The sequence below is a fragment of the Macaca thibetana genome, chromosome 5, assembly GCF_024542745.1.
Source record: "Macaca thibetana thibetana isolate TM-01 chromosome 5, ASM2454274v1, whole genome shotgun sequence".
In the NCBI taxonomy this organism is placed as follows: Eukaryota; Metazoa; Chordata; class Mammalia; order Primates; family Cercopithecidae; genus Macaca; species Macaca thibetana.
Genome location: NC_065582.1, coordinates 132,412,213 through 132,438,900, shown reverse-complemented (window position 1 = coordinate 132,438,900; position 26,688 = coordinate 132,412,213). Strand labels below are relative to the sequence as shown.

At 35.6% G+C, this 26,688-nt stretch overlaps 1 protein-coding gene across 3 annotated transcripts; it reads right to left on the bottom strand.

Moving 5' to 3' along the window:
- Positions 1–463: 463 nt before the first annotated feature.
- FGF5 (fibroblast growth factor 5) lies at positions 464–26,536 on the bottom strand. 3 transcript variants are annotated; one of them, XM_050792018.1, is made up of 3 exons: positions 25,906–26,536; positions 18,162–18,265; positions 464–6,697 (listed from the first exon to the last, which is right to left on the bottom strand). In XM_050792018.1, exons 1-3 carry the CDS (start codon positions 26,258–26,260, stop codon positions 6,350–6,352), a joined length of 807 nt encoding a protein of 268 aa, XP_050647975.1. In that variant the 5' UTR covers positions 26,261–26,536; the 3' UTR covers positions 464–6,349. The 3 variants fall into 3 exon arrangements, with proteins under 3 accessions (XP_050647975.1, XP_050647973.1, XP_050647974.1); XM_050792016.1 differs by lacking the exon at positions 25,906–26,536 and adding an exon at positions 24,472–24,772; XM_050792017.1 differs by lacking the exon at positions 18,162–18,265 and having other exon boundaries at positions 6,476–6,697.
- Positions 26,537–26,688: the final 152 nt, after the last annotated feature.

The window sequence follows — 26,688 nt, the reverse complement described above, 5'->3', positions numbered from 1 at the left end:
AAGAAATCATTATTCTTTTTGTTTGCTTGGTTCCTTTGGACCTTGGAGTTTTGCTAGACTGAGTTGATTTTGTATCATTAAACATTAAACTCCCTTGATTAGTAGCAAAATCTTGTGATTTCTGCTCTGCACCAGTGAGGTGGGATGCGTGTGCATTTTTTTCATTTGTTCGCTTGCTCACTAAATGGTAAAGGCTGAGAATCTTAGGCAACATGATATCTAAGGTGAAAACAAACTCTCTGTCAGAGCTGATCTGTTGTTTTACACAGTGATACAACTAATGTGGCAACATAAATAAATGGGCATGACTTTTCCTCCTAATCATAACTTACAGGAACTCCAGATCTCAGGTAAAATTTATGGTAATTATTGCCATAATTGTTATTCTTTCATTACTTAAACAGAAAACATATTTTTTCTCTCCTTTGAAATTCATCTTTTATTCAAAAAGAAAAAACAAGAATTGACTGAGAACACACGCTTTTACACTCTTTTCTGTTTCCAAAATTGAAACTCATTCTCTCACATGCTCCATTAAGATGGTGACTGTTAGAGAAGTCTTTCTATATTCTCCTTGTACAATTAATATTCTAGTATATAGGTATGCTTAATCTCAGACATTCTGTATTAAGGCGAATGTAGGAAAACTAGCTAACTTTAAAAAGTGTAAATATATAACCGGTGTCAGAATATAGAAACGAGTTGTAGAATGCATACATCCTACAACGACAACCCTATCATAAAATGGAGTACTGTCGGGGAAGCTCAGCCATAATTGCACTCCGGAGAGTAAAAGACATTGTGTTGCCTCCTCAGCAGAAATTCACCTCCCTGTATGAAAATCTGATAAATTGTCCAGTTTCCCGCAGAGGGAACGACAGAGAATTTAATGAGAAACACATTAGAGCCGGACCTGTCACTGTGTGATTATGCATTCACTAATCTCTCTGTAGGGTACAGAAAAATGTCAGTCTTCTCTGAGAGAGTTTATCTAGGGAAAGGGACAAACACATCTAGAAATAAATTACCAAAAAGAAATGCCTTTATTCTCCCACTGATACCTACTGGCATCCTACCAGACTGCTTGTTTGGCCTACAAATAGCAAAAGCATTGGGATTTGCATAGTAACCTATTTTTATGATTGCCAGTGAAATTGAAGTGTCATATGATGACATGTATTGATAATTAAATGCAGCTGCAAGTGCCTGATATATTTAGTTTGGTCTAAAAATGTATGTTTGAGAACTTCAAGTACAGTAGGAGGGGCAGCGGATGTTCTTACTCTTATTGTAGGATATATTTCATATTTAACATGAAATTATCTTACCTGTCATCATCATTTTTGTCCGATAAAACTTATTCAGCACCTGTATACATCCTAAAAGCATTTCTGAGCAACTAACATATGCCAGGAACCTATAATTATACAGTAAGTTTGGTGAATAACTAGAATATCCAATAGCCTCTACAAAGTGTTTAAGCCAGAGGAACACATCATTCAAATTTGCTTTTCACTAAGAGCATTTATTAAGTTAATTTTATTAGCCTGATTTTAGCGTGGGAAATGTGCAATGAGGGCAGGTATATTTTCTCCAGAAGTTCAAAATATGATAGTACGTTGATGTAAATATCCACAAAGAACTACTAAACAAGCACTGAGCAAGTCCAAGAATGTCTTACTAGCTCAGTGCCTTGTGCAAGGAGGGATCTCAGAAATCACTTCCTGAATTTTGGGGAAAGTAAGCGAATGGTGACAGAAAATTGTGTCCTGAGCTATCCTTATTTGGAGGCGTGATGTCAAGAAGAAATTACTCATATTTCTTCAAGAATTTCTAGAAGGCTTCATGGTGAATGGAGAACTTTAATCACAAAAGAAGTGTTTTTAAAATTGCATGTTTAATTAAGTAGAGCTATTTATTATCAACAATGATACCAGTCTGACCATTCCCCCTCCAGGTTAATTCAAATTTTTTACATCCTTCATAAAATGCTAAGCCCAAAATCGATCCCAGCTTTGTAAATGTCTTGATCAAATCTCACACACTTACTCAGTGGCATTTTTTTTTTTAAACTAAGAAAAGATATTTTTAAAAGATCTATATTTATAACTTCATTGACAGCTTTTTTTTCTCAAGTGGTTGTCCAGTTTCATCTGGACATAAATTTAAATTTGGTTTCATTACAGAAGGGAACATGTCCCTTTTTATGACCTCATAGAACTTTCAACATCGTAAGACTCCTACAATCACTGGTAATAAAGCTAGAAATCATGTTAGAGATCAAATGGTGAAGGACAAAACAGGTGCTAGAGAGTGATGTGATTCATGTCTGAATAAAGACAAAAACCATCTAATAAACTAAAACATAAATGAGAGTTCTTGGTTTATAATCTAATGTTATTTTTATTGCATAAAATTGCTGAAATACTGATTGATGATGTGTAGCCCAGTTGACTGATTCAATGTCATACAAATTCTTAGATGTAAAGATGCCTCACCTGACTCCACTCAGGTTAGGTCGGCATCTTGTTCCCTTCTCTCCCCTGAGACTTTCAAATAGGGCAGAGTAAGATGGAGGCAGTAACTCTTTGTCTCTGCTAATACCTAATCATATAATCTTATTTCAAAAGTTGGCTTGGCCAGTACATTTGGATTGACTACAAAAAAAAAAAAAAAAAAAAAAAAGGCCTTGTCCATTTATCCAGAGGTTTCCTCCAAAATTTTTAAAAATTTTGTCACCTTAAAATGGATTTTAAATTATCAGAATTTAGAGGTAGCAATGAAATAAATCTTAAAGGAGGTGTAGAACTCCTTTAAGAAGTTATTGTTTGCTTTCCATTGCGGCATTGGAATCATATATTTTTAATGAGCCCAGAAACAATTCTCTGCAACTGTAAAAATGATGCCAGAATGCAAGTTTTTGGTTAGTGCCATAGTTTCATTTTGTTATTGAAAATGGAATAAGTCATGATTTATTCCCTCCCTTCTTTGGAAGGGTAAAAAATGTTAATGGTAAGAAAATCAGTACATTTTCTATTTCAAGATCGATTTCATAAGAAATTTACCTACCAGATTTATGTTTTATTTTTAGCTACAAGAAATAAAAGCTTTAAAATAACAGAAATAAAAGTCTCAGTTTTATATATGTAATTTTTTAAATATATGTACAAACTTGGAAATGACTTCTGTCAGTATCTCTTATCGTTGTCACATGATTTTGAACTTCTGGACCAGTGTAATTCAGCTGAAAGAATCAAGAAAATTAATATACACCTATACTCTCAAATTAGTCTCTTTAGAAGGAAGTGAAGAGAGACTCTGTGACAGAAAAATCACAGTGTTACTACATCTTATTGAAAACCTCTATTTATCTCTATAGATGTTCCATATAAAGAAATCTTAAATATTTAAACATAATACAATTGATAAAACTGACATGTTAGTCTGGAGATGTTTGTTACCTATAGGCAAAATAGACTCCTAAATAATAATACAAAATTTATTGTTGTGTTTAGATGAACATAACCATAATCAAATAATTTTGGTATTTGGTAGTTCTGGTTACTTAAAATAATAAAAAGCTATGTAAGCAAGAACCCTCTTAGAAAGTTGTAAGCATTAGTATGGACTTATATTTATACACGTTTTCTGTACATAGGTTCATTTAATTAATTGATGTAGGTAACTTTATGCTTCACTAAGCATTCATTAAGCATCGTTGTACCTGTAATCCCAGCAATTTGGGGAGGGTGAGGCAGATGGATTATGAGGTCAGGACTATCAAGAGGCCAGGATTGAGACCATCCTGGTCAACATGGTGAAACCTCGTCTCTATTAAAAATACAAAATGAACTGGCGTGGTGGCACGCACCTGTAATCCTAGCTACTTGGGAGGGTGAGGCAGGAGAATCGCTTGAACCAGGGAGTCGGAGGTTGCAGTGAGCCGAGATCATGCCACTGCACTCCAGCCTGGTGACAGAGCAAGACTGTCTCAAAAAAAAAAAATAAATAAATAAAAAATCATTGTGTATGGCCAGTGAAGAGAAGTGTAATTGTGTAATTTAATATTTTCTTTTTAATTTTAGCATGGCTTTAAATTTTGAAATTAATGATTCCTGACTTGCATAATATATATTTGGTAGTTATCCTACTTTCATGTTCATATGCTAATCAAATCAAACCAGGAGTATAAGATAAACTATTACATTTGAGTTTAATGTAGCCTACAAGCAACATTTAGCCTATACAACTTATTCATTAACGTGGCCTGTTGTTGACCATCATTATTATCTTTCCGTTCACTAATTAGGAACATATGTTTACTAGTTTCTGTTTGGCAACTGAAATTTTTCATGTGCCCTAAGAACTTGGTATACGGCATACAATACTTAACAATAGATTAGAATAAACTAGAGTAATAATTTTAGCTTTATACTGTGTAAACACGGTGATATGCCATTTGAATAAGAGTTGGGCATATCTTTGTTTAAAACATTTCATTGTTCCATTTAACCCAGAAATACTTTAAAGTATAAATTAGTTCAATTTTTTGTAGCATTTCATTTTATGCTATTTAAAAATTATGCATTAAGTGGAAAGAATGTTTAATCAGATAATTGGCTTTATAATAAAACACTATACTAATGTATACGTATAATGTTTTAGTTGATGGATGGGTTTTTAGATATATTATTTGTTATATATATGTGTGTACTGTTTTCCCATCAAATTAAAGCAATCTGCTTATATGGTAGCTAGCTCAATTTTGACAAGTTTCCATTTTGTATTTGCACCAAAATAAATCATAGTTTGCTTTAAGGAAAAAATAGTTTATAAGTATACTTTAAACATGTTTAAATGCAAACCATGAAATTTCTATGAACTCTTCTCTTACTACAAAAGTCATACTTTTAACCATTAGCTGTATCTTTTTTGCCACATTTCGGAATGTAATGTAAACACTTGTATTTTGCAGAACTTTATTAAAATGATTACCTGATAATAGATTTTGTAAATTTTCTTAAGTTAAATTTTCTGTGATTTATGTCCAGCAGTCAGTATTTAAGGTGAAATTAAATGCCACTTTCAACACATTGAATTCCCAGATTAATTTACCTCTATCAAAAGGCCAGTTTTTTAAATAAACATCAGAAGTTTCCTTATAAAAGTGCACATCTATTCACTGAAATGGTTACCTTTAGGAAGGGAAGCTCAAAGAGTGTTTGCCTGAGTAATAAGAATATTTCTGACAACGGGACTTGGCATGGATAACTGTTAAACCATTCATCTCCTTCAGTTCTCTATCGTTTCTAAGTGTTTGCTCCCTGTGGATCTACACAGTGGGACAGCAGAGAATCATAGAAGTATTTTTAAGCACTCCAATCTCATAGTGTATGCTTCACAGACAGAATAAAATGTATTCCTCCAGCTGTTCAAGAATGAGGGCAAGGGGGGGATAAAAAGAGAAATGAAGGCAAGACAGACTTAGATCTCAATCAATGTTGTAAACTTAGTGTACGTTTACCTCTAAATCCTTTTCCTTACCTCCCACATTTAATTCTATTAAAAAGTCCTTATATTTTTTCCTTGCTTATAACCCATCATATCCCAGCCACCAAAGGTGTAGGATTCCACATAAAGTCATGAATTTACATACACATACACACAAATCCAAGCTGAGCCTTTGGTGCTGTGAAAGAGAATTTAAACATTTTAAAATGTAAAACTAAACATATTATCTGAGGTAAGGCTAGAAATAAAAACAATAAAAAAGTGCAGTGAATAGAAAAAATTTAAAAGATTTCCACATTACAAATGAGATATAAACACATTTATAATTCATAAACAGCATAAAATGATTGCTTATGTCATATTAATTAAAATAATAAAAGTAAGAAAATATGCTCAATGCAAAGGTACTTTTAAGAAAACAAACAAAAAAACAAAAGTTAACAAAATATTTTATCTGCATCAAAATATTCTTTGGAAACCAAAAATAAAAATGTACCATGTATGTTCTTTCAGGTTGATCTGTAAAAGTCAGAAAAATACATAGTCCATGTTATTTAACTTTCCGAAAATACAAAGTTCTAAATATCCCTCAAGCATAAAGCAAAAGGCTTTATGTCTTGCTGACCTGAAGCAGTGTGCTCCCTGTATTAGTACAAAGAATTCCAGTTTCCTTCCTATCAAAAAACATTTTGTTTCAGTCACACTGAAACAAATGACGTGACTTCAATACAGGGTAGTATAGCTGAAGCTGTGTCCAAAAATTTTCCTTCAGAACTCTGAAGACACCTATAGAAACTCCTGAGGGGAAAGAATCGTTCTCACAAGGCCAAGAGGAATATTATCCAAAGCGAAACTTGAGTCTGTATTTCACTGTGTTGGTATTTTTCCGAGGTGCAGAAAGGGGAACCTTTGGCTTGATAGGGCTAGGTGGCTTTTTCTTTTCAGGAACAGTAACCGTGAAAGAAAGTTCTGGCTGCTCCGACTGCTTGAATCTTGGGAGAAAATGGGTAGAGATGTGCTGGGGTTTAACCCGGGGGCTGCACCCTCGTTTGGCTTTTCCTCTTTTATTCAGGGCCACATACCACTCCCGCCCTGTTTTTTCAGTTCTATGTATTGCTGAGGCATAGGTATTATAGCTGTTTTCTTGAAAACGCTCCCTGAACTTGCAGTCATCTGTGAACTTGGCCTAGGGAGGAGAAAAAAAGAGGAAATGTAAGTTGTGACAATCTTTTCAGCATGTAATAAAATATAAGTTCTTGTAGGAAAAAAATAATAATAATTTTGGCGATCTCTGTTCCTCCTACTCCATTCCTTTTTATAAAGACATGTTTGCTTATTTTAAAGTTGCTTTAAAATTACTATTTTTCTTTTTATGTTTCTACTTCATTTATTTTGTAACACATTTCTGTTCACTACCTATTTGGTGACATAGTATCGATGAATATAAAAGTAACCAGGACTCTTGATACATTTAAACCTTGTTACTATTGTTTAAATACTTTGAAATGTATAGTTACAAATATTTTAACATACTATTTTTCCTCCTAACTCACCAAGAAAATAAATAGAACTATATTACTAAGAAACAATTGCCTGGTAAAATATAAATTCCTGTTCATAGAAATGGAGTCAAAATTATTCCTTTGAAACAAGCATGCATTTTTTCAATGTTATCAGTGTGATTGAGGCTGCTGAGAGAGAAATAGCATATGGCCCCCATTAATATTGCAGGTGTTAGAGTTCTTTAGAAAAAAAAAAAATGTATCTTTACTCAGGCATTACAGGAAAGTATATTTGACTCCAAGAAGAAAAAAGTCACTGGAATTACTATGCTTTGGCCAGATCTTACACACACACAGAATATCTGCCCTTGAAATACTTACAGAATAGTGGAAAAACAGACAAGTAGACATCCGTCATGGTGCAGCTTGATAAATGGAATTATGACAGTGGTATGCAGAGGGTACAATGACAGCGTAGAGGAAGGGCATCTAAGAGGGTGGAGGTGGCCAAGAAGAGGACAGAAAAGTCTTCCTATAAAAGGTGACATTTGAGCTGAGTCTTCAAGTACAACTAGGAATGTACTCTAACTAACATTAGAGAGGCAGACAAAATAAGAAAGGATTTTCAGGGAGAGGGAACAGGGTGTTGAAAGGTCAACATGACACTTTCAAATACCTGTAAGTAGTTCAGCGTGACCTCTACCTAGGATGGACCTGGGAAATAAGGAGATGAGCCTGACAATGTAGGTCAGCACCAGCTCTGAAAGGACTTACTTTGCCAAGTTGTGAAATTTGAAGGAATATGCGGGAGAATGGGGGAAGAGTGTGAACTTGGAATCAGACATACAATCAAAAACCAGTGATGCCAATTAAGCTCTTAGCCTTAGCCTCCTTATCCATAACACTTACAACAACAGGGCTTTTATGAGAATCTAAAGGAGGATTCTGTAACTTTCATCAAACTTGAAAGAGTCCATAACGCCCAAAGAATTAAGGTCTGTACTAGGTCAGACTACCAGGTTTCATAATTTCAAGGAGTACTATTTACACAGAATTCCTGTGCTTGAGAATACCAAATATTTTGTCCACTATGTATAAAAACACTAAAAGCTACATACTTCTATATCAAATCAAGAAGTTTTATATGAGAATAAAATGGCCTTTTTTCCTTGCTTTTTCTAATAATGCCAAACTTTTCTTTGGAATACTGATCATAACACTGAAATCTAAAAATCTGAATATTGCAAGGCAATCTACATAGATCCACTGTTGAAATCCACATGGAATTTGTGAGTAGTGCAAGATACTGACAGTATTAGAAGCCAACCGATATCAGAGCATTTACAAGAGCACATTAACTTTATGTACAATAGTTTACTGGAGTTACTTATATTTAAGTGTAGTTCAATCAACAAAGTTCTATTTGGGGGTTATGAAGCCATATATATAGATCTTTCACAAGTTTACTGGCGAATCTTTGGATATGATCTCAAGCAGACTGAAGGCAGGTGTTTTTTGTTTTGTTTTGTTTTGTTTTTTGTTGTTGTCGTTGTTGTTGTTTGAGACAGGTTCTTGCTCTATTGGTCAGGCAGGAGTGCAGTGGCATGATCTCAGCTCACTGCAACCTCCATCTCCCGGGCTCATGCAATTCTCCTGCCTCAGCCTCCCGAGTAGCTGGGATTACTGGTGTGTGCCACCATGCCCAGCTAATTTTTGTATTTTTAGTAGAGGTGGGGGTTTCACCATATTGGCCAGACTGGTCTCGAATTCCTGACCCCAGGTAATCTGCCCGCCTCAGCCTCCCAAAGTGCTGGCATTACAGGTGTGAGCCACCGCACCCAGCCGAAGGCAGGTATTTTAAAGAATCACCGCCTATGTATGGCATCCCTCTCACCCTGTCTTACGATACACCTTGCCAGCCTACATTTAGGCCAGGACTGCTATGCTGACACCACTTTCAAAGATCACACATTGACTATTCCTATTTTTTATTAGAAAGACTTGCTTAAAAATTCATTGTAGATTTGTCTACAGCTGCTTAGCTCTTAAAGTGGCTTTCCCATTTAATTAGATAATCCCAATATTTTATTTCAAAATAAAAGCTATAGACATCTAGAATGTTTCTGGCTCTATAAATGGATAATAAGAAGTTTAGAAAGGTGTGAAACATTTCATTAAAAAGAGTATCTAGTATATTTACCTTGTCTCAGGTTTTTTTTTCTTACAATGCAGTCGAATGACATTTTTGAAAATGTGTAATACATTATGCCTTGACCTGACTTCTACCTCTGTTTCACGAAAATAGCAGTGATTGCTTTACTCAATTTTGACAGAGTTAGGTTGTTAAAATGTACCTCATTTTTTAATATTTTCCCCCAACAGTGCCCAAGAAAATAAAGAACGAACATGTCCATTTTTAATTGATGTAGATGACAGGCACACATACGCATGCACAGGTGCATGTGCAGACACACACCACAGCATTTCTTTTTTTAAAAAAACAGAAATCTATATCATTTCCATTTTAGGGTCTTTCATATGAGTGAAACCCACCTGCCCCACCCGCTACAATTGTTTCATCTAAAATCTTTCTCTTTTCCTCCTCTTTTCCTCCAGATTCATATTCTAAAGTTCTTTCTTAAGAGGAGCCCCTTTAAGGAGATGGCTATTCGGAATTCAGATTTTTCAGAGGTCACCTAACTGTTACCCAGGGTAGAAATGTGCAGAGTCCTAAGGACCCACACACTACACATAGCCCCTCAGCTGTCCAAATCCTACATTCTACATTAATACAGGAGTAAACGCAGTTAGACTGTTTTGACTTTCTTAATTGACTTTTAATTTAATGTTTTGTCTGCAAAATTATTCCAGCTGTGATGGAACACAGAATCATTTGAAGCAAACATTTCAGTGAATTTATTCATCTTGAAGGATTGACTTTTCCTATTAGTCTTCCCAGTCTGGCTCAGACAAGATGGTGACACTAAGCAGTACATCTCTGTATATAGTGTTGTGCACAGACCATCTTTATAGCAAAGAGTCATAGGTCTTAGCTAGAGGTACTAAAATACATACATTTGCCATTAGAAAATTTTGGACAATAAATTTTCCAGGCTGATTTTTATTTTTTAAATCTTTTTTTAAAATTATAAGAAGTCCTCTAATAAAATATACACTTTTAAAATAATAGAACTCCATTATTTTTCTAGAAAAAAAACTGAAACTAACAAACACACTTTTTCTATAGTTAAGAGTATGATGTAGAGGCATGAATCAAATTTCAGATAAGTTGCTGAAATCAAGACTCCTTCATCTAATTGCCTTACCACCATCAGCCACTACAGTGAAAGCAATTGTTTAAATATTTGTTTAAAAATGTTTCATATTCATTTTTCACTAATTTATTCCACAAATATCACATGCTAGGCACTGTGCTAGGAGCCACTTTTACAGTGGAAAACAATATTGACATAGTCCTGCCCATGTTTTCATTGACTTAAATTACATTAAAATCTCTTTAATTTCTCCTTGATCTGGCAAGAATAAAAACAGGTTACATTCAATAAACCATAATTGCAAAATTAAAATAAATGTTTAAAATCATCATTTTTTGTAGTTTAGTATATACTCCTAATTGAAAAAAAAAAAAAAAAAAAAAAAAAACTTTAAACAAATTGAACTATTTTTTTCTTGAATTTCTAAATTATTACAAGGAGAGGAAACACACTGCTATTAAGAGAAATAAGAACTTTTTGCTGGGCATGGTGGCTCACACCTGTAATCTAGCACTTTGGGAGGCTGAGGCAGGCGGATCATTTGAGGTCCGGAGTTCGAGACCAGCCTGACCAACATGGTAAAACCCTGTCTGTACTAAACATACAAAGTCAGCCAGGTGTGGTGGTGGGCACCTGTAGTCCCAGCTACTGGGGAGGCTGAGGCAGGAGAATCGCTTGGACCTGGGAGGCAGAGGTTGCAGTGAGCTGGGATCCTACCATTGCACTCCAGCCTAGGCAATAAGAGCAAAACTCCGTCTCAAAAAAAAAAAAAAAAAAAAAGAACATTTTCACTAGAAGTAAACTGTCGTGGCTCTACTCATCCCTTCTCACAGTGAAGGATCCATTTTAAAGAACAGATATTTTTTAAAAAGTCAAATTGAATTCAAAGAAAGCACAACTCCAATTAACTACAATATTCCAGAAATGACTAATTCTGCCAAGCTGAAATTAAACAGGTCAATTAAACCAAATAAATTATTTCCCAAATGATATTGTTTTTAAAAAAAGCTCTCTAAAATCTCTTCTTGTAGTTTTTTCCTTAGTAAATATCACGATCTATGATGATTGAGTACCTTGTATAGTATGAATTAAAGCTGTGCAATTACCGACTCTCGTGTGCAACTATAGAAGTAAATATGTAGTATATGAGATATGGAAATAGGAGTGAATTTGAACTGACACCAGTATAAACCTTGGAATTTGTGTGTATTTAATCAATTTTATTTATTTATTTCAGCTTGTTTTCTTTGATTTGCCTCTTTCTCCTGAAAAACCTTATAAAGTTAAGGGGAAAAAAAGCCAAATCTAAATAATTAAAATGTTGTTCTAGACTAATATTATTAAATAACAAAAAGGTTATCATAGACTGTAACAAAAACAACTATTGACCAAATTTTGCTACAAACTAAGTTTCTTCGCCACATTCATCACTTCTAGTTCCCCTACCTCCTTTTAGAGCTGCTTAATTCCCATCCCTTCCCTCCACCAATGGAGCCGCCTGGGACAGGTGCCCTAAACTCAGCTCATTTTTTATACTTGTGCCCTGGTACAGGGCAGCACGCACCCAAAGGGCTACTTCTTACTCTTTACTATATAAACTGTGTAATGGCCAGTTGTAGCCCCGCCGTGCTATCTCCCAGGCACAGCCATATCTCCTGCTTGGTACCATTCATTCCTTCTATATCTCAGTTCCTCATACTGAGCAACAGACAAAATACACAAGCTGGTTTTAATATTACCCAAGCTGAGATAATGTAGTAAAGAATATCAACTATAGGATCTCTTTTCTTCACTTATATAATTTCCCTTCAAATTACTTAGAGAGCAGGCTCAAATACAGCTCCCCAAGCCCTGTTTCCAGAGACTGTGTTTTTGTAAGTCTGAGGTGAGACCCTGGGCTTGATGTATCATTAACCAGCATCCTATGTGATTTTGACACCTGTGAAGTAAGGACCACACCAGGCAAAACATGGAATAGCATGACTTTCTTTCTGAGGACCTTAATAACTTCACAAAGCTGGACTATTGGAGACTACTGTGTGTCAGGTGGTTTACATATATAATTTAACTCACAGTAATTCCATGGCTGCTATTAGGATAGTATTATCTGATTTTTTCAGCCAGCGAAGTAAAGAATATGATCCATCTATCACCCTGCATTTATCAAGTGCCAGAATAGACCTGTGATTTAAATTGCATCTTCTGATTCCTAGACTAAGGGTCTCTCCATAACACTATACAAACCAAAGCTATTTCCTAGGCTTTTCTTATACAGTCTTACTTGCTCTGAAGTTGCTTCCTGTTAAAATATTGATGAATGACAAGTGTCACTCTTCAAATCATCAAAGAAATATATTACTATCTCTCACTTTCTGCTAAAATGGATTTCCAAATCTACAAGGCAATTCATCACACCCAGATTTCCTCAATAAAACAGGTCTTCTAATGACTTCCACAGTGCAAAATTGAGGGGAAACTGGCATTTACTGCAAAGGCAGAGTTTGAACCCATTTTTGTGCCTGAGAAGTTAGACATTCAATTTTACTGTATATTGAAAGTCCTTAGAGGGCAAAAAAAGAAAAAAATTCTTCTCAAATGCCTTGATCTAGCTCATGCATGGTCTTGACTGGCAGAGTGGAGTGCTTAGTAAGTCATTTTTTAATGAGGATGATAAGTATTGCTCAAGCCTCCATTTCTCCTTTCAGTAAATATGCTCAGCTTTAGGGGCTGCCTACTCCTCTTCACTCTGCCTGCAGTGCAAGAAGTCCAGTCTGGAGTCTCATCCCAGGCAAGCCAGCTGGCACACTCTGAAACCAGGAAAGGAGGGTGTTCTAGACCTTGCTTAGGACTGATCAAGCACACATTCCATGCCTGTTTCGTAAACTCTGCAATTACCTTTCCTTTCAAACATGATCCCCTAAAACCCTGAGAAACAAAAATAATTCCACCACATGCTTCTCTCTGCATCTTTAAAATAAGCTAACATGTTTTTCCCCAATAAGCAATGAGCTTTCTGCATACTTTATGAAGTATGCTGAAGTATACTGAAGAATACATGATAATCACCTTTTCCAAGATTTATGTTTTTTAGGGAAAAATCAAGATGGACAACAGAGCTACGAAAAAAATCACAAGATTATGACCATAGGAAATCCATGCCTCTTTAAGAGGTTGAGCTTAGAAATTTTGCTTTGAAATTAGGTTCCTGGGAGAAAGGAAAACCTAGTAGATAAGGGACACCTATAAGCACACAAAGTTTGGGTGTGGGGAAGAAAAGATCAGTGATAAATCGGAGTTGAGGCTGGTCTGAATAATTTAAGGGTCACAGCTGCCTGACCCCAAAATCAGAAAGAAAGAGATTAAGGATTGTCAGACAGCTGCCTGAGAGCAAATTCAGGAAAATCTGTTTAAACATTAAGTGTGGAATACTTTTCAGGCAGTACTCTGTTTTATATGCATTATCTTGTTTAAAACACTTAACTAGCCCAATAGATTGCGACTTCAATTTTCCTTCTTTTGTAGTTGATAAACCAAGGAGTAGAAAGATGAAGTAAAATGACACAGTTAGGAAGTGGTAGAGTAGGATTCAGCCTGGGGCAATCTAACTGTCTTTACCATCACACTTAAGGCCTTTGACTCCTAGTCTGGACCCACCTCAGATAAATCCAGAAAGGCTCTCTGTGGGACTTTCAGTAAGGATGCCAACCTGAGGAGGGAGCAGGGACAGACAGACGGTTAAGGCAGGAAGAGTGCTCAGTCTCAGAAGGTACCTTAGCATGGAATGTGTTGAGAAAGAGGGTAAAGGCCACAGCTGTGGCTTGGAGTAGCCCTCATGGATCTTTGGAAAGCAATTATCTCCTCCTGTTCTTGATGATTTTTGATACATTTGGACAAAGAGAAGACCATACATCCTCATCCTTGTGAAGAATGCTGAAAAACCTGCATGATAGGAATTTAGTTGCACTGCCTATTTAGAGTATGCCAATAAAAGTTTGAAGGAGAGCTGCCTGTAGATTAGGGGCTTGAATGAGTCCAGGGAGCCACACATACTTTATATATATATATATATTTTTTTAATTATACTTTAAGTTCTAGGGTACATGTCCACAATGTGCAGGTTTGCTACATTTAAATGTGCCAGGCTCCAGGGGCTTGAATGAGTCCAGGGAGCCCCACACATTTAGATTACTGAAGCTCAAATAAAACTTCTCTGATGGGATTAACAAATTTAGCACAAAAATGGAATCAGCATCAATGCTGCCTGAATCTGCTCTGGGCTACCCTTTCAGTGTGTCATATTTGTGTCTATGAACAGTAAAATATTTACTAAATGAAGATTTCTGTGAGCAAAATAGGTCTCTTTTCTGTTTTGAAAGTTTATCTTGGGAGGGAGGGGTTCCCTATGCAACTGTCATTGACAATGAATAACCAACATTTGTAAAATTCTGTGGCGACACATCCCCTCTTCTCTAGATTTTAAAGTGAAGTACTGGAGACACAGGAGATGGGGGAAATGCCAGTTCAAAAAAGAGATGTGAATCAAAGAGAAAAACATGTACCTAGAATGAGGAAATTTGCAACTTTAACTATAAATCTCAAATTGCCTGTTTATTTGCCTATTAAATAGAGTGCTATAAATATTCTAATGATGTGCCACAGTATTCATTTTTATATGTAATACAAAAATATTTTCATGCACATATTAATTTCTATACACTAAGAGGTGAAAACAATGTAATTGGTTCCAAACAAAACTTAATATCTTCTTTGAAGCTAACTTTTATTTACCAAGCACTATAGCATTTAAAGAGAAAGAGAAAATTCTGGGAGGCTATAGTTCTGGTTCAATCACTTGTTAACTGTGTAACCTTGGGAAAATAATTTAACAACTAGGAGACTCTTTCGTCACCTCATTATCTAATGAGATAATGTGAGCAAAAGAGCTTTTAAAGAGCTATGGAAGTATATTATCTCTGCCTAGTAGCTAATTTTTAGAACTCTGATTATTATTACAAAAACTGAGTTGAATATCTACAAGTATCAATGAATATTTCTCAGTACAATGGGGGATTACTTTTCCCAGAATTCTATTAATGTTTTATATTTTTAGTTTACATTTGCTTTGTAGATAGAACCCTAAAAGTACTCTTTAAATGCCTCTGCAAAATTTTTAAATTAAAGCAACTCACAAATTACAAGTTTAATCCTAAAAGTCTATGAGTTTTTAACCTTTTTGGGGATGATGTAAAGCTGTAAAAATCAAAACTATTAACTAAATCAAATAGTCATATTTAGAGTTACAAGAACAATTTCCCAACATGTTTAACTAGAATGTGAAAACAGGAAAGAAATCAAGTGGGCATAAAACTAGTAATTACTAGCATTAATACTATTTCTAAATTTAACGTCTTTAAAAAATAAATCACTTTATAATTTCATTAGGTTTTCACCTAAAGGAAAAGTGCTAATAAAAGCTCAGATAAGAGTAAGTGGGCTTGGATAATTGGTTTAAAAAGAATCCACATAATCATAGGGCTTAATATTTTTATCTACAATTTAGCTCAAAGTCATCAGAATGACTTTTATATCAAAGAGCTTCAGAGAGTGACAAGAGCAAGACTTGCTTTGTACTGTTTAAAAGTCATTATTCTATGAAATAACTTTAGCCTGCCAAGATGAGAAAGAATAACAGATGCTGTTTTTGCATTATCTGCATTATTTCAACCAGCCATCCTTAGACATTTGGGTCAAATTTCTAGAAATTTGTTACTTGCATTTGACAGAGGAATCATGTATCTTAACCTCTCAGTTTGACCTTTCTAATTGGCTTCCATTTGTAATATGTTACTTTCTGGGGCAATTATCCTTAAGCTGTTCCAAGTTTAGTCTATTTTTTGCAAGTACTATGGCATAAATCAGAATATTTTAAAAGTTAAGATTTTCACTCAAAACAAACCAGTAAGAGAAAGTTTCTTTGCATGCACTGTGTATTATTATGAGGTTAGATTTTGAAGGTGTTTTAATCTTTTATAAACTTAAAAGTAGACTGAGGAAAAGTTATTCCGTTCAGATGTGTTTAATCATTGTTTTCTATTCTGTATGTGGATTTTTTTTTTTTTTGCTTTTATACAGTTCTCATGAGAACTCATCTGTATGTGAATTTTAAATAATATTTTAAAATAAAATTAAATGCCCTGAGAATGATACATTGGACTTTGGCGACTCAGGGGGAAAGGGGAGGGGGTTGGAGATGAAAGACTACACATCGGGTACAGTGTACACTACTGGGGTGATGGGTGCACCTAAATCTCAGAAATCACCACTAAAGAACTTTTTCATGTAACCAAATGCCACCTGCTCCTTAAAATCCTATTGAAATGAAAAATAAAATTAAAACATGTAATACCCTACTTTTTTCACAGTGATGCAGAATGTTGTCCCTTAAATAAATGAAAAAAATTTAAAAATATATTTCTATGAATACTATATTACAGTTTGCTAGAGCATAGTAACCAGCTCAAAAAATGAAATGGTAAATTGTTTAATAGTTCTTGCAATAGGCGATTTAAGAATTTAACAAAGGATTTCCATTTATGCTGCTAAACTGATATTTTAGCAATTTATTATATTTAGATTATATTTAGATTGTTACCCTATAATAATAGGCAATACTTATTGAGCACTTATAACACACCAGATAGTATTCTTAGCACATTGCATGTATTATCTCATCGAATCCTCAAGTAATTACAGAAATTGCTCAAATTCTGTCTCTTCCAAAAGATATTAACAAATCACTTTAGATGTTAAGAAAAGTAAAATTATAAAAGTCTTACACATTAAACCAAGTGGCGTTTTCGTTGAAGTTTTTAAAGATCTATAAAATAAAATTATATATAGTAAGTTTCAATTGATTGCTATCAGTTGAAACTTTCTATAACTTTGAAAATTGAAAAAGTGATATTCCAATAATTTATTTACTAAAGACTATAAAGAATCAGAATTAAATGACTAGCTTTAAACAATAATTGCTTTCAAAATGTTTTAATGTGAAGAAAATAAGTATGCCACAGAAAAAGCATAAAGCACCTTTAAGTTCCGTGTGTATATACTAATACAAATAAATAGAATCTGTGAGTGGGAAAACTAAGCTGAACACATTTTATCATCTTTAAAATGTTTTAATACTTCCCAGGTAATGGAAACTTTCATAACAAAGCAAATAAATAGTTTATGAACTGATCACAATATATAAAACTGGTCTGAATAAATTTTTGAGAATGCAAAATTACTTTTCATAGTATTAAGAAATCGTTATTTTTGATGTGACAAAAATACAAGATAAAAATTCTTCAAATTAATTAAAATTTGTCTATGAAAGTCACAGTCTTCTAATTATTGGTTTCTTCCCTCCCTACTTGTTAATATGAAAATATTTTACATTACTGAGACCCGATTTTTGGTATTATGAGTAGCTTGTAAAATTAAGTAAGAACCTCATTTACTTAGCACAAACACAATCACTATAAACTTGTAAGTTTAAAATGTGGTGAAATATATTATTGCCATGTTTCTTCTTATGTGGGCCACTTCTAAGAAACAAGTGGATGGCTACCCCTTTGAGAACGCTATTTTCAAATACACTTAGGCTTAAACTTTTTGTAGACTCTATAATATCTTTTTAAGTAAATTAAATAGTTAAATTATTACTTCTAGAAGCAAACAAAATTCCCTTGGTTAAATGTAAATATGCTTTTTAAATAATTAAGTTCTTTGGGCAAATTGTCTTACCTACCAACTTGGAAAATTATTCTGTTTTACAAATGTAAAATCTTTATAGCACCTTTAACAAATATAAAGTGGTTCTACTTACACTTGCATGGAGTTTTCCTTTTTTTGACATCGCTAAAAATTTGTTGCTGAAAACTCCTCGTATTCCTACAATCCCCTGAGACACAGCAAATATTTCCAAAATACCTAGGATGACAGAAATCCCAAAATAAAACACAGGCTCTTCTTTATATCATTGTGAAGAATTAAATTTCTACATAGATTCTTTCTATTCTTTATTATTGTGATTTAAAAAAAGAACTTAGTATTTAACATCCTTATTTTTCATGACATTTACTATGTTAAAAACAAAGAAGGCTAGGATTCAAGTGTTCATTTAAAATAATGTCAATATTCAAAAATTTGATTCTACTTCATCAGTAATTATTTGGACAAATAAGTCACTTTTAGTACACAATGAGCACGAAGTTTTCTCAGGTTCTAAAGAAATTAAAAAGACATTTAAAAAATGTTTTGCAAAATAATTCTTCTCCATTATTTCTTCATCAAAGATAATACACTACTTTGAATATTAAAGCACAAATCTGTGCTCAAGACTAGTATAACTATTTGAAAGTCTGGAAAATAATACTTATTTACATTAAATAAATTCCTCTACTCTAATTATCATGGTTATAATGGTAGTTACAAATAAACATATACTATACTCAGTCTTTTAGTGACTGCATTTAAAGACTACATGTAAGATACTGAAAGCATTATAAATAACTTAAAATTATTGGTTCAATGAAAGTTTAATGGATTATGCTTTGAGACATCTGGCATTTTGAATCATTTCCTAGAAAAAAATTAATGAGATAATTTATTACATTATTGTTTATAGTTTGTATTTCATAGTTAGCATTATGAAGTCAATGTTCCCTGTCTCCTACAGTAATTTCAAAGTTCACATCCACTGGATCAAGAGAATTACACACCAAAGTTCATAGAGTAGTTTAATAAGATAAAACACATAGTCTGCACTTAATTAGAAAGCCTGCTTATTTAAAATAAATTATGTATTTTATATGAACATGAAAAGAGCACAATGTTTTTTATTAGTTGTCTATTTCAAAATTTCAAAAGTTGTCTATTTCAAAAAAAGATTTTTAGCTCAATAGAGCTAAAAACGGACCTGTCTTAGAAAGGAAAAAGGGAAGCCAGGTGCAGTACCTCACGCCTGTAATTCCAGCACTTTAGGAGGCTGAGGCTGAAGGATCACCTGATACCAGGAGTTCAAGACCATCCTGGTCAAAATAGTGACACTGCATCTCTACTTTTAAAAAGGAAAAGAAGGAAGGAAGGAAGAAAAGAAGGAAATAAAGAACAGAGGGGAAGAAAAAAAGCACATCTCAATATTTCCATCTATAATATTCTGAGCATATATACTAATTAGGATATCTCAATAGGACTCTGCCAAATAGAGAGATTCATCAGATTTTCTTGAAACAGCAAACTCTCCCTGCAGTATTTGAGGCACATATAAAATTATTCTGCTTACCAAAAATAAGAAATATTTTATAAAATTGAGCATTTATATTGTGCAATGTGAGCTAACATCTATAATTCTAGCAAGCATTGCTGTTTATTTATTCAACTTGGTTTCTTAAAAAACTTGATTAGAAAGTTTATGTGAAAAAGGGGATAACTGAACAACTTTTTAAAAAATAAATGTTTTTAGCCCAAAGTAAATAAAACACACCTTAGGGAAACTGCAGGTACCAGTTCATTAATAGGTGTTTCTTTAAATTGAAAAACAAAAACCAAAAACTATTGGAAGCTACTTTTGCTGTTAGAAGGAAACTGAAAAAAAAAAAAAAAAAGAAAAAAAAAAGAAAAAACAAAACCACTAGTGTCGTATAAATCCTTTCCTTCAAAATGTTTTTTAAATGCTATTTATAATAGAGTTTATTATAAACATTATTTGAGTGTGCTTCTAAACGTTTAGAAGCATATCATTTTATCAAATATTAACAAAACACACCAAATGCTTTGTGAAGTTAAATACTCTACACAGATGTAATATGTTATGATAATATTATTACTAAAGCATGACTATAACAGTGATACCAAGTTAAATTTCTATCAGAATTATGTAATTATATTGAGAAGAGCATTAATGATTTTAGATATTTGGGAGATGGGGGATGTGATTGTGAATATTTATGTAAACATGTACATTCAAAAATGGGAAAGAAAGAAAGAAAGTGAGAAATTGTATATGTGTGGAATGATAGATACAAAAGGGGCAACACGGAGTTGATAGAGGAGAGATTTGGTTATATATTTACTCCAATTTAATCATGGTACTAAATTGTTAGAGGCTTTCAATTCCATTCTCTGGAAAATGATCTGGTTTTGAACATGCAGTTATATTGTATATTAATGAAAAAATACATGGTAGAGTAAAACATAAAAGTCTCATAAGTGTATGTGTTTGTATGCTAACTTTTAAGATGTTGAGATAAAAAGGCTTTATAAATATTTGTTTTAATAGAAATACTACTGCTTTGCTTAAATAAATAGCTTCTGATAATTAGCTTATTCTCTTTTTAAACAAATATCCATTTAGATGCATTTAACTTGTATTTCAATACAGTGTACACTCTGTGTGTAAATATTATATACAATTTGCATGTAATGTATTTTAAATATGGGGAAGATGAAATAATATATGTGAAAGTGTCATTATTGTGTTACATATTGCAGTGTTTCTTCTTAAAAGTTCCAGGATAAAAATGATATATTGCCTGAGAATTAAAGGATTTTATAACTTTAAGAAAATTATCTTTAACTGAAAGCTTAAAAATACACTTTACCTATATCATTCTATTTAATATTATAAAGAATGAAAGAGATATAAGAGATGAGATTAGATGAATGAATTATTTTTCATATGCGTGACTTTGGTATTGATCTTCTAAATCTTACTATAATTATGACGTAATATTAAGAACACTGTTATGATCATAATTTCCAAAGTAATGTCAGCAGTGATTTCACAATGCCTTGTTTTCTGGAGCAGATTCAACAAGTCTCACAGTTCAGTTTCCTGCCCTCCTCCCCAAAATATCACAGGCCTATTGATTTTACTATGACAAATCTCAGTAGCTCATTCAGGAATTCTACATAATTTTTTAAACCCATGGGCCTTAAATCACAAATATATAAGTTTCAGAAAACATTTCTCTGACACTGATTTTTTTTTTTTTAATTTCAGCAATTTTCTGACCTTTATCATCGGGAGTCACATATATTAAATTTGATGGAAACTTACAATTCTCCCTATGGATGCCAAGGCAGTATTTCTAAGCAAAATTGTGGAAGGCCAAGCTTGTCTCATAGATAGTATATAGTCAATGACTGTTTGCTAAATTTGACTGCCTTCTTTTATCCTCTCACTACCTCTCTTTTCTCTCATCAGGACACCCTATGCATACACAAGTATGGACAGGTGTCTTAGTACTCTCCTGCTACTGTGGCCTTCTCCTGCTTGAGAAGGCATGGGGCAGAGGGGTGGCTCAGTGTAAATAAATTCACATTAAAGTGCTACTGACAGTGTGTTATTTTTCTTAAGGCATTCCCATTTAAGAGGGTCAAAGGAAGAGGAGAATGCTTAACAGAAGGAATTATTCTCTCTTTGTGGAATTTCAGCATTGACACCTAAGCTGAAGAAGGCAAGAATGTCTTGGGGTCTCTCAGCTTATACACACAGTCAATTCCACTTATGCATTATGATGTAAGTTTACTTCCATAAAAAATATTTCTAGATTTTTGACTTAGTCCTCTGCAGATTTCTTAATATAATAGGGCTTTATTGATAGTGGTTGATACAATTATACAAATTTTTCCTTTTTCTCTCGTTTGTTAATGAATAAAATATAGAAAAGCACAGATATTCAATGTGTTCAGAAGCTTTCAACAACCCATCTGAAAATCCCCAGAGAAAAATATTTTAAAACTGAAGTTTCTCTACTTGCATCCACAAAGTAACAGATATGCTGTGCCAAGTTATCAAATCTGAATCTTGAAATATTCAGTTTAGCAGTCTTCACTGATTAAATTAGCAACTGAAATTTTCCACTTGATTTTTCTGCATAGTAGATATAGATTCTGATTTATCTAGGCTTGGGGGACTGTCTAATGACTCCACATGATCCCAAAATTGGTAGTGAGTTTAGATTTTTTTAAAAAGTAGTAACATTGATGATTCTATTAGCCAAAATGTGTGCTTGGAATTTTCATATTTTATGTAAATGCTTTGAGTCTGTATAGCCAAAGCCTTAAACTTTTCTTCCCTAAACTGAAAACTACTTGATTGCCTATTCTTCAGTGGCCCAAGGTAAGTCAACAGAAGCACTGTATTCAAATTAAACTTGAAGGCATATAAATTAATGCAAACCCTTTTTTCCATGCAATAGTTGGGTCATCTATCTTTTCTTGTTCATATTTCTTCATTTTTGCACAGTATTTCCTCATAATAAGGATTTATATACAATGAGCTTAATTTCATTTTCTGTCTTCAAAACTTGGGATAACTATTGTATAAGAGAAGTTAAGAATATATTAATTGGTCCATGTAAACTAAACAAGTAATATTTAAAAGTCCATGGCCATGGTGTACTTCTCATGGTGAAACCAGAAAATATTTGCAATTTGAAAAAAAAAAAAAAAAAGCTTACTGTCAAATAATAGTTGTGAAACACATATGATTATCTGTTCTATCAGACAAATACTACAGAATATTATTAGGCTTAAAATAACTTGCTAGAATGCAGTTTCATGGCAAAGCTTTGACTTTTCTGAAGTATCAGGTTTGTAACAAAAATAATATGTTTTCTGTCATCGCTGACTCACAGACAGTAGAATTAGAGGATGAGATCAAACTGAGGTATCCTCTACGGCCCTTGACCCAGCCCTCTCAGCCTCTCTTAGGAGATTTAAACACATTTCCTCACATACTCTAAGAAAGGTCATGGCCAACACCTTAGTTTACATGAATGTCAGGAAACATCAAATGCTGCCTTCAAAGAGGTAAATGACCGATTGTAATTAGCTAGCTTCTGTTTCTCTTTTACAGCTAGATAATGGCAGAGATCCATGTTAAATTCTCAAATTACATGCAAATTCTGCATTGATCAATGGTAGTAAAAATTTTATGAAGTAGTATTAGACACTCCAAATATCACAAAGCGGAAAATCACTATGATTTGAATATTTGCTATGCTTTCTTCTAGGAAAAAAATAAAAATAAAAAAACTCTATGGAAGACAAACACAAAAGTAACCAAAATATCGTGCTTAATGAGATAGGTATCTTATATTGGGTACATGATTTATGGCATGAATGAAAGCAAGTCATGTGAAAGACACAGAAACTAAACTCTGAAAGGTTATTGTAAACAGAAATAAATTAGGAAAAAGTTTAAATTAAGTTTTTTGTTGGTACTGTTTTAGGACACATCCCTGTTCTCTTGTAGATATCTTTCAACATGGATTTTAAAAGAAAATGTACATTTTACATACTGGGTAGTGGTCAATGTCTTGTTTATCTGGGTGCATTCTTTTTGATCTGCTCTTGTTTTCCCCCCTTTGCTTTTCTACAACATCCCCTCTAGCAAGGCCTAAGCTGTAAAACTATCTTTGTCTCATATCGTGTCTTCTTAGAGAAGATGGTTAATATCCTGGGAATGAGCCTTGCTTTCCAAGATCTCTAGCACACCTAAAGCCTCCCCAGAAGCATTATCTGAGCTCCCTGGGCTCCAACCTGCTGCTTGTTGCATGGTAGGTAGGGGTCCTCCCTTGAGCTCACAGAAGTTATCCTCTGTTGGTGCTGATTCCTGGATAAATCACAAGAAGAACTGAAGAGAGAAAGTTTTCTTGTAAGAGAGAAGGAAAGGTTGCCGGAAGTGGGAATAAGCTGTGATGGTTAATGGAGTCAAGAGATGGTTGAGACAAAGTGAGAAAGATGAATGGAAATAAATAGATGTTCCTGGTTATTCCTCAAATCTCAGAAAATTCCCCTTCACCCCAACAGATCTTGCCCTTTATCCCCCAAATGAGCAGTTATTCGATGAGCGAAATAAACTCCAAAATATGCAAATAGGTTCCTCTCGAGAGTGTGAGGGGGGCCCTGGGACTCCGTGGTGCGTGTGCGGAGGGCCTCTCGCCAGCTGGGCGCTCCAGGCCCCCTCACCACGTGCGCAGCAGGCTGCTGAATCAGCGAGATCAGATAGACTAGACAGGCGCAGGGCGGCGGGCATAGACCTGCTTTTCTCTCAGCATGAGCCATCAGGTCTTCCACATTAGGCCCCCTTAACCCACGGGAGGAGGCTAGTCAGCCTACCGCCTTACCCACTTGCGCGCCTCCGACCCCGCTCTGGAGACTGCTGGCTGCCAAATTTTCAGCCCGCCGGTGGCGTCCACGCTCCTCTGGAGCCTGTGTAGTAAGAAGGAGCCCAGTGGCCCGTGGAGTCGTTGGTCTGAGATGGAGCAAGTTAGGAACATCTAGGAGCAACCAGGCTGACACTGAAAGACAGGTGACTGTGCGCGCTGCTGTCTCCTGGCTACATTTCCGCTCTCCCTGGGTACCTAACAGGCCCTGGCTGGAGCTCTGCCTGGTGGACCAACCCGCGCTGGAAGAGCGATCTGGCCCTACTGAACAAAAGCCCCACAGAGATCTCTCCACTCCTACACACAGCCCCAAATCGCCTCTGCCCCCAGCTGCCTAGAGGCAGTGAAGAGAAACCAGAGGAGTGGCTGCCATGGTCTGGAAACATAGATGGGGTGGAAGGGAAGAAGAGATGAGAAAGGAAAAAAGAGCGCATGCTAAAAGAAAAAAACTCAGAGGGAAAATCTAAAACTTTGTTTATAAAAAGTCCTACAAAATTTGCACCCCTACCAAATTTAACCTCTGCGTTTTTTCTAAAATAAAGAACTTTCCCCTAACTGTTCTTGGGAACCAAAGGCTGGCCACTCTCCTAACACGGTGTAGTCATGGTCTCAAGATACTAAACGTTGTTAAATCCAACTCTGGAGTTAGTAATTTCAATGTTCATCACGTCTCCCTCTCTAAACGTGTCCAGTTTTCCAGAGCACAATCTTCTTCCAAGCAGGAATGTCTGTCTGGTGTCCCCTAGTTATCTATCTGTCTGTCATCTATCTATCTATCTATCTATCTATCTATCTATCTATCTATCTATCTGTCTGTCTATATCTTGTGTCTCTATATACCTATGTGTATACATTGTATACATACACATATATACATGTATGCATATACATATACAATATTAATGTGAGGTTTATGGTAGCGGTTGGAAGAGGCAAGTATTTGGGATCTGATTCTTCTTTTTAAAAAATAACTTCAGTTATGGATAGGGAGAAGGGCTGCACTTTGATGCCTAATGAAAAATGCCAGGCTAGTTCATAAGCAGAAGGTAAACAAATTGAACGAGAAGAAATGAGATTTTTTGTTCTCCCTCGTCATGGCTGGAGACTCGTCTTTGAGGCTAGGGCAAACTGGAAACAAGGTACCCGTCTGGGCACCAGCCTCTGGGTAACATACACCTCAGAAATCGCAATTCCTCATGACCAGGAGAGGGGTGCGTGTGCGAACGCCATATAGATGCATCTCCACCCAACCCGCCCGGCTGTTTCTGAGTATCAGTTGGTCCCAGTGGCCTGGGCTCAGGAAGGTGCGCCTGTGGCCCGGGAAATACCTGCTGTCCCTCCCAAATCTTCCGCTGCCCGCCTAGGACGGGTTTTGTAGGAGAGCGAGTAACTTACTTAACATATTGGCTTCGTGGGAGCCGTTGACTTTGCCATCCGGGTAGATCTGCAGATGGAAACCGATGCCTACTCTGCAGTAGAGGCTGCCGGTCCGGCGCCCCGAGGGGCTCCACTGGAAACTGCTCTGCTCCAAGCCACTTCCTTGGCTGCCCAGAGAAGCTGCGGGGGAGGAGGAGGCAGAAGAGGAAGACATAGCGCTACTGCTGCTCTGTCTGCTGCTAGAGCCTCTAGGGTTCCTATCAGTGGCAGCGGGTCCGAGTTGCCCTTTGGGGACGAGACGCTTCTCCCCGTGAGCCCAGGCGTTGAGGATCAGGTGGCTGAAGAAGAGGAGGAGGAGGAAGGACAAGCTCATTCTTCCAGCCGCGGGGGTCCTAAGTGCATCTTGCAGGGCTGATTCTGGGCTCTGTGGCCCCTCTGCGGCTGCGTGCCTCTGGCGCTGCTCGCCTCGCCGCACTGGGTGGACATAGCCTCTGGGAAGAGAAGGGGAGAGGGGGAGAGAGAGGCCACCCGAGCGGATCTCCGCGCTGGCACCGGGATATTTATAACGCCAGTGATCTCACTGCTCCGTGCACGCCTGCGAAGCTTCCCCTCACCCGCGGCTTTGTGTACTCACTGGCCGGTGCGGGGAGGGAGCCTCGCGGTCCCGGGGGCGGGGGATGTGAAGGAGGGAGGAGATCCGAGCAAGTGAGTGGGAGGAGAAGCTGGGCTGAGAGAACCTGCGCCCCGGACGCTGGGTGCGCCCATACCAGGGCCACGCGCCCCAGCATTTCTCACGGGTCG

Coding starts and splice junctions, on each gene's coding strand:
- FGF5 (XM_050792018.1), bottom strand. CDS start 26,260: ATGAGCTTGTCCTTCCTCCTCCTCCTCTTCTTCAGCCACCTGATCCTC. Junction 18,266..25,905: donor CCACGAAGCCAATATGTTAA/GTAAGTTACTCG, acceptor CTGTCATCCTAG/GTATTTTGGAAATATTTGCT. Junction 6,698..18,161: donor AAGGAAAACTCCATGCAAGT/GTAAGTAGAACC, acceptor TCTCCTCCCTAG/GCCAAGTTCACAGATGACTG.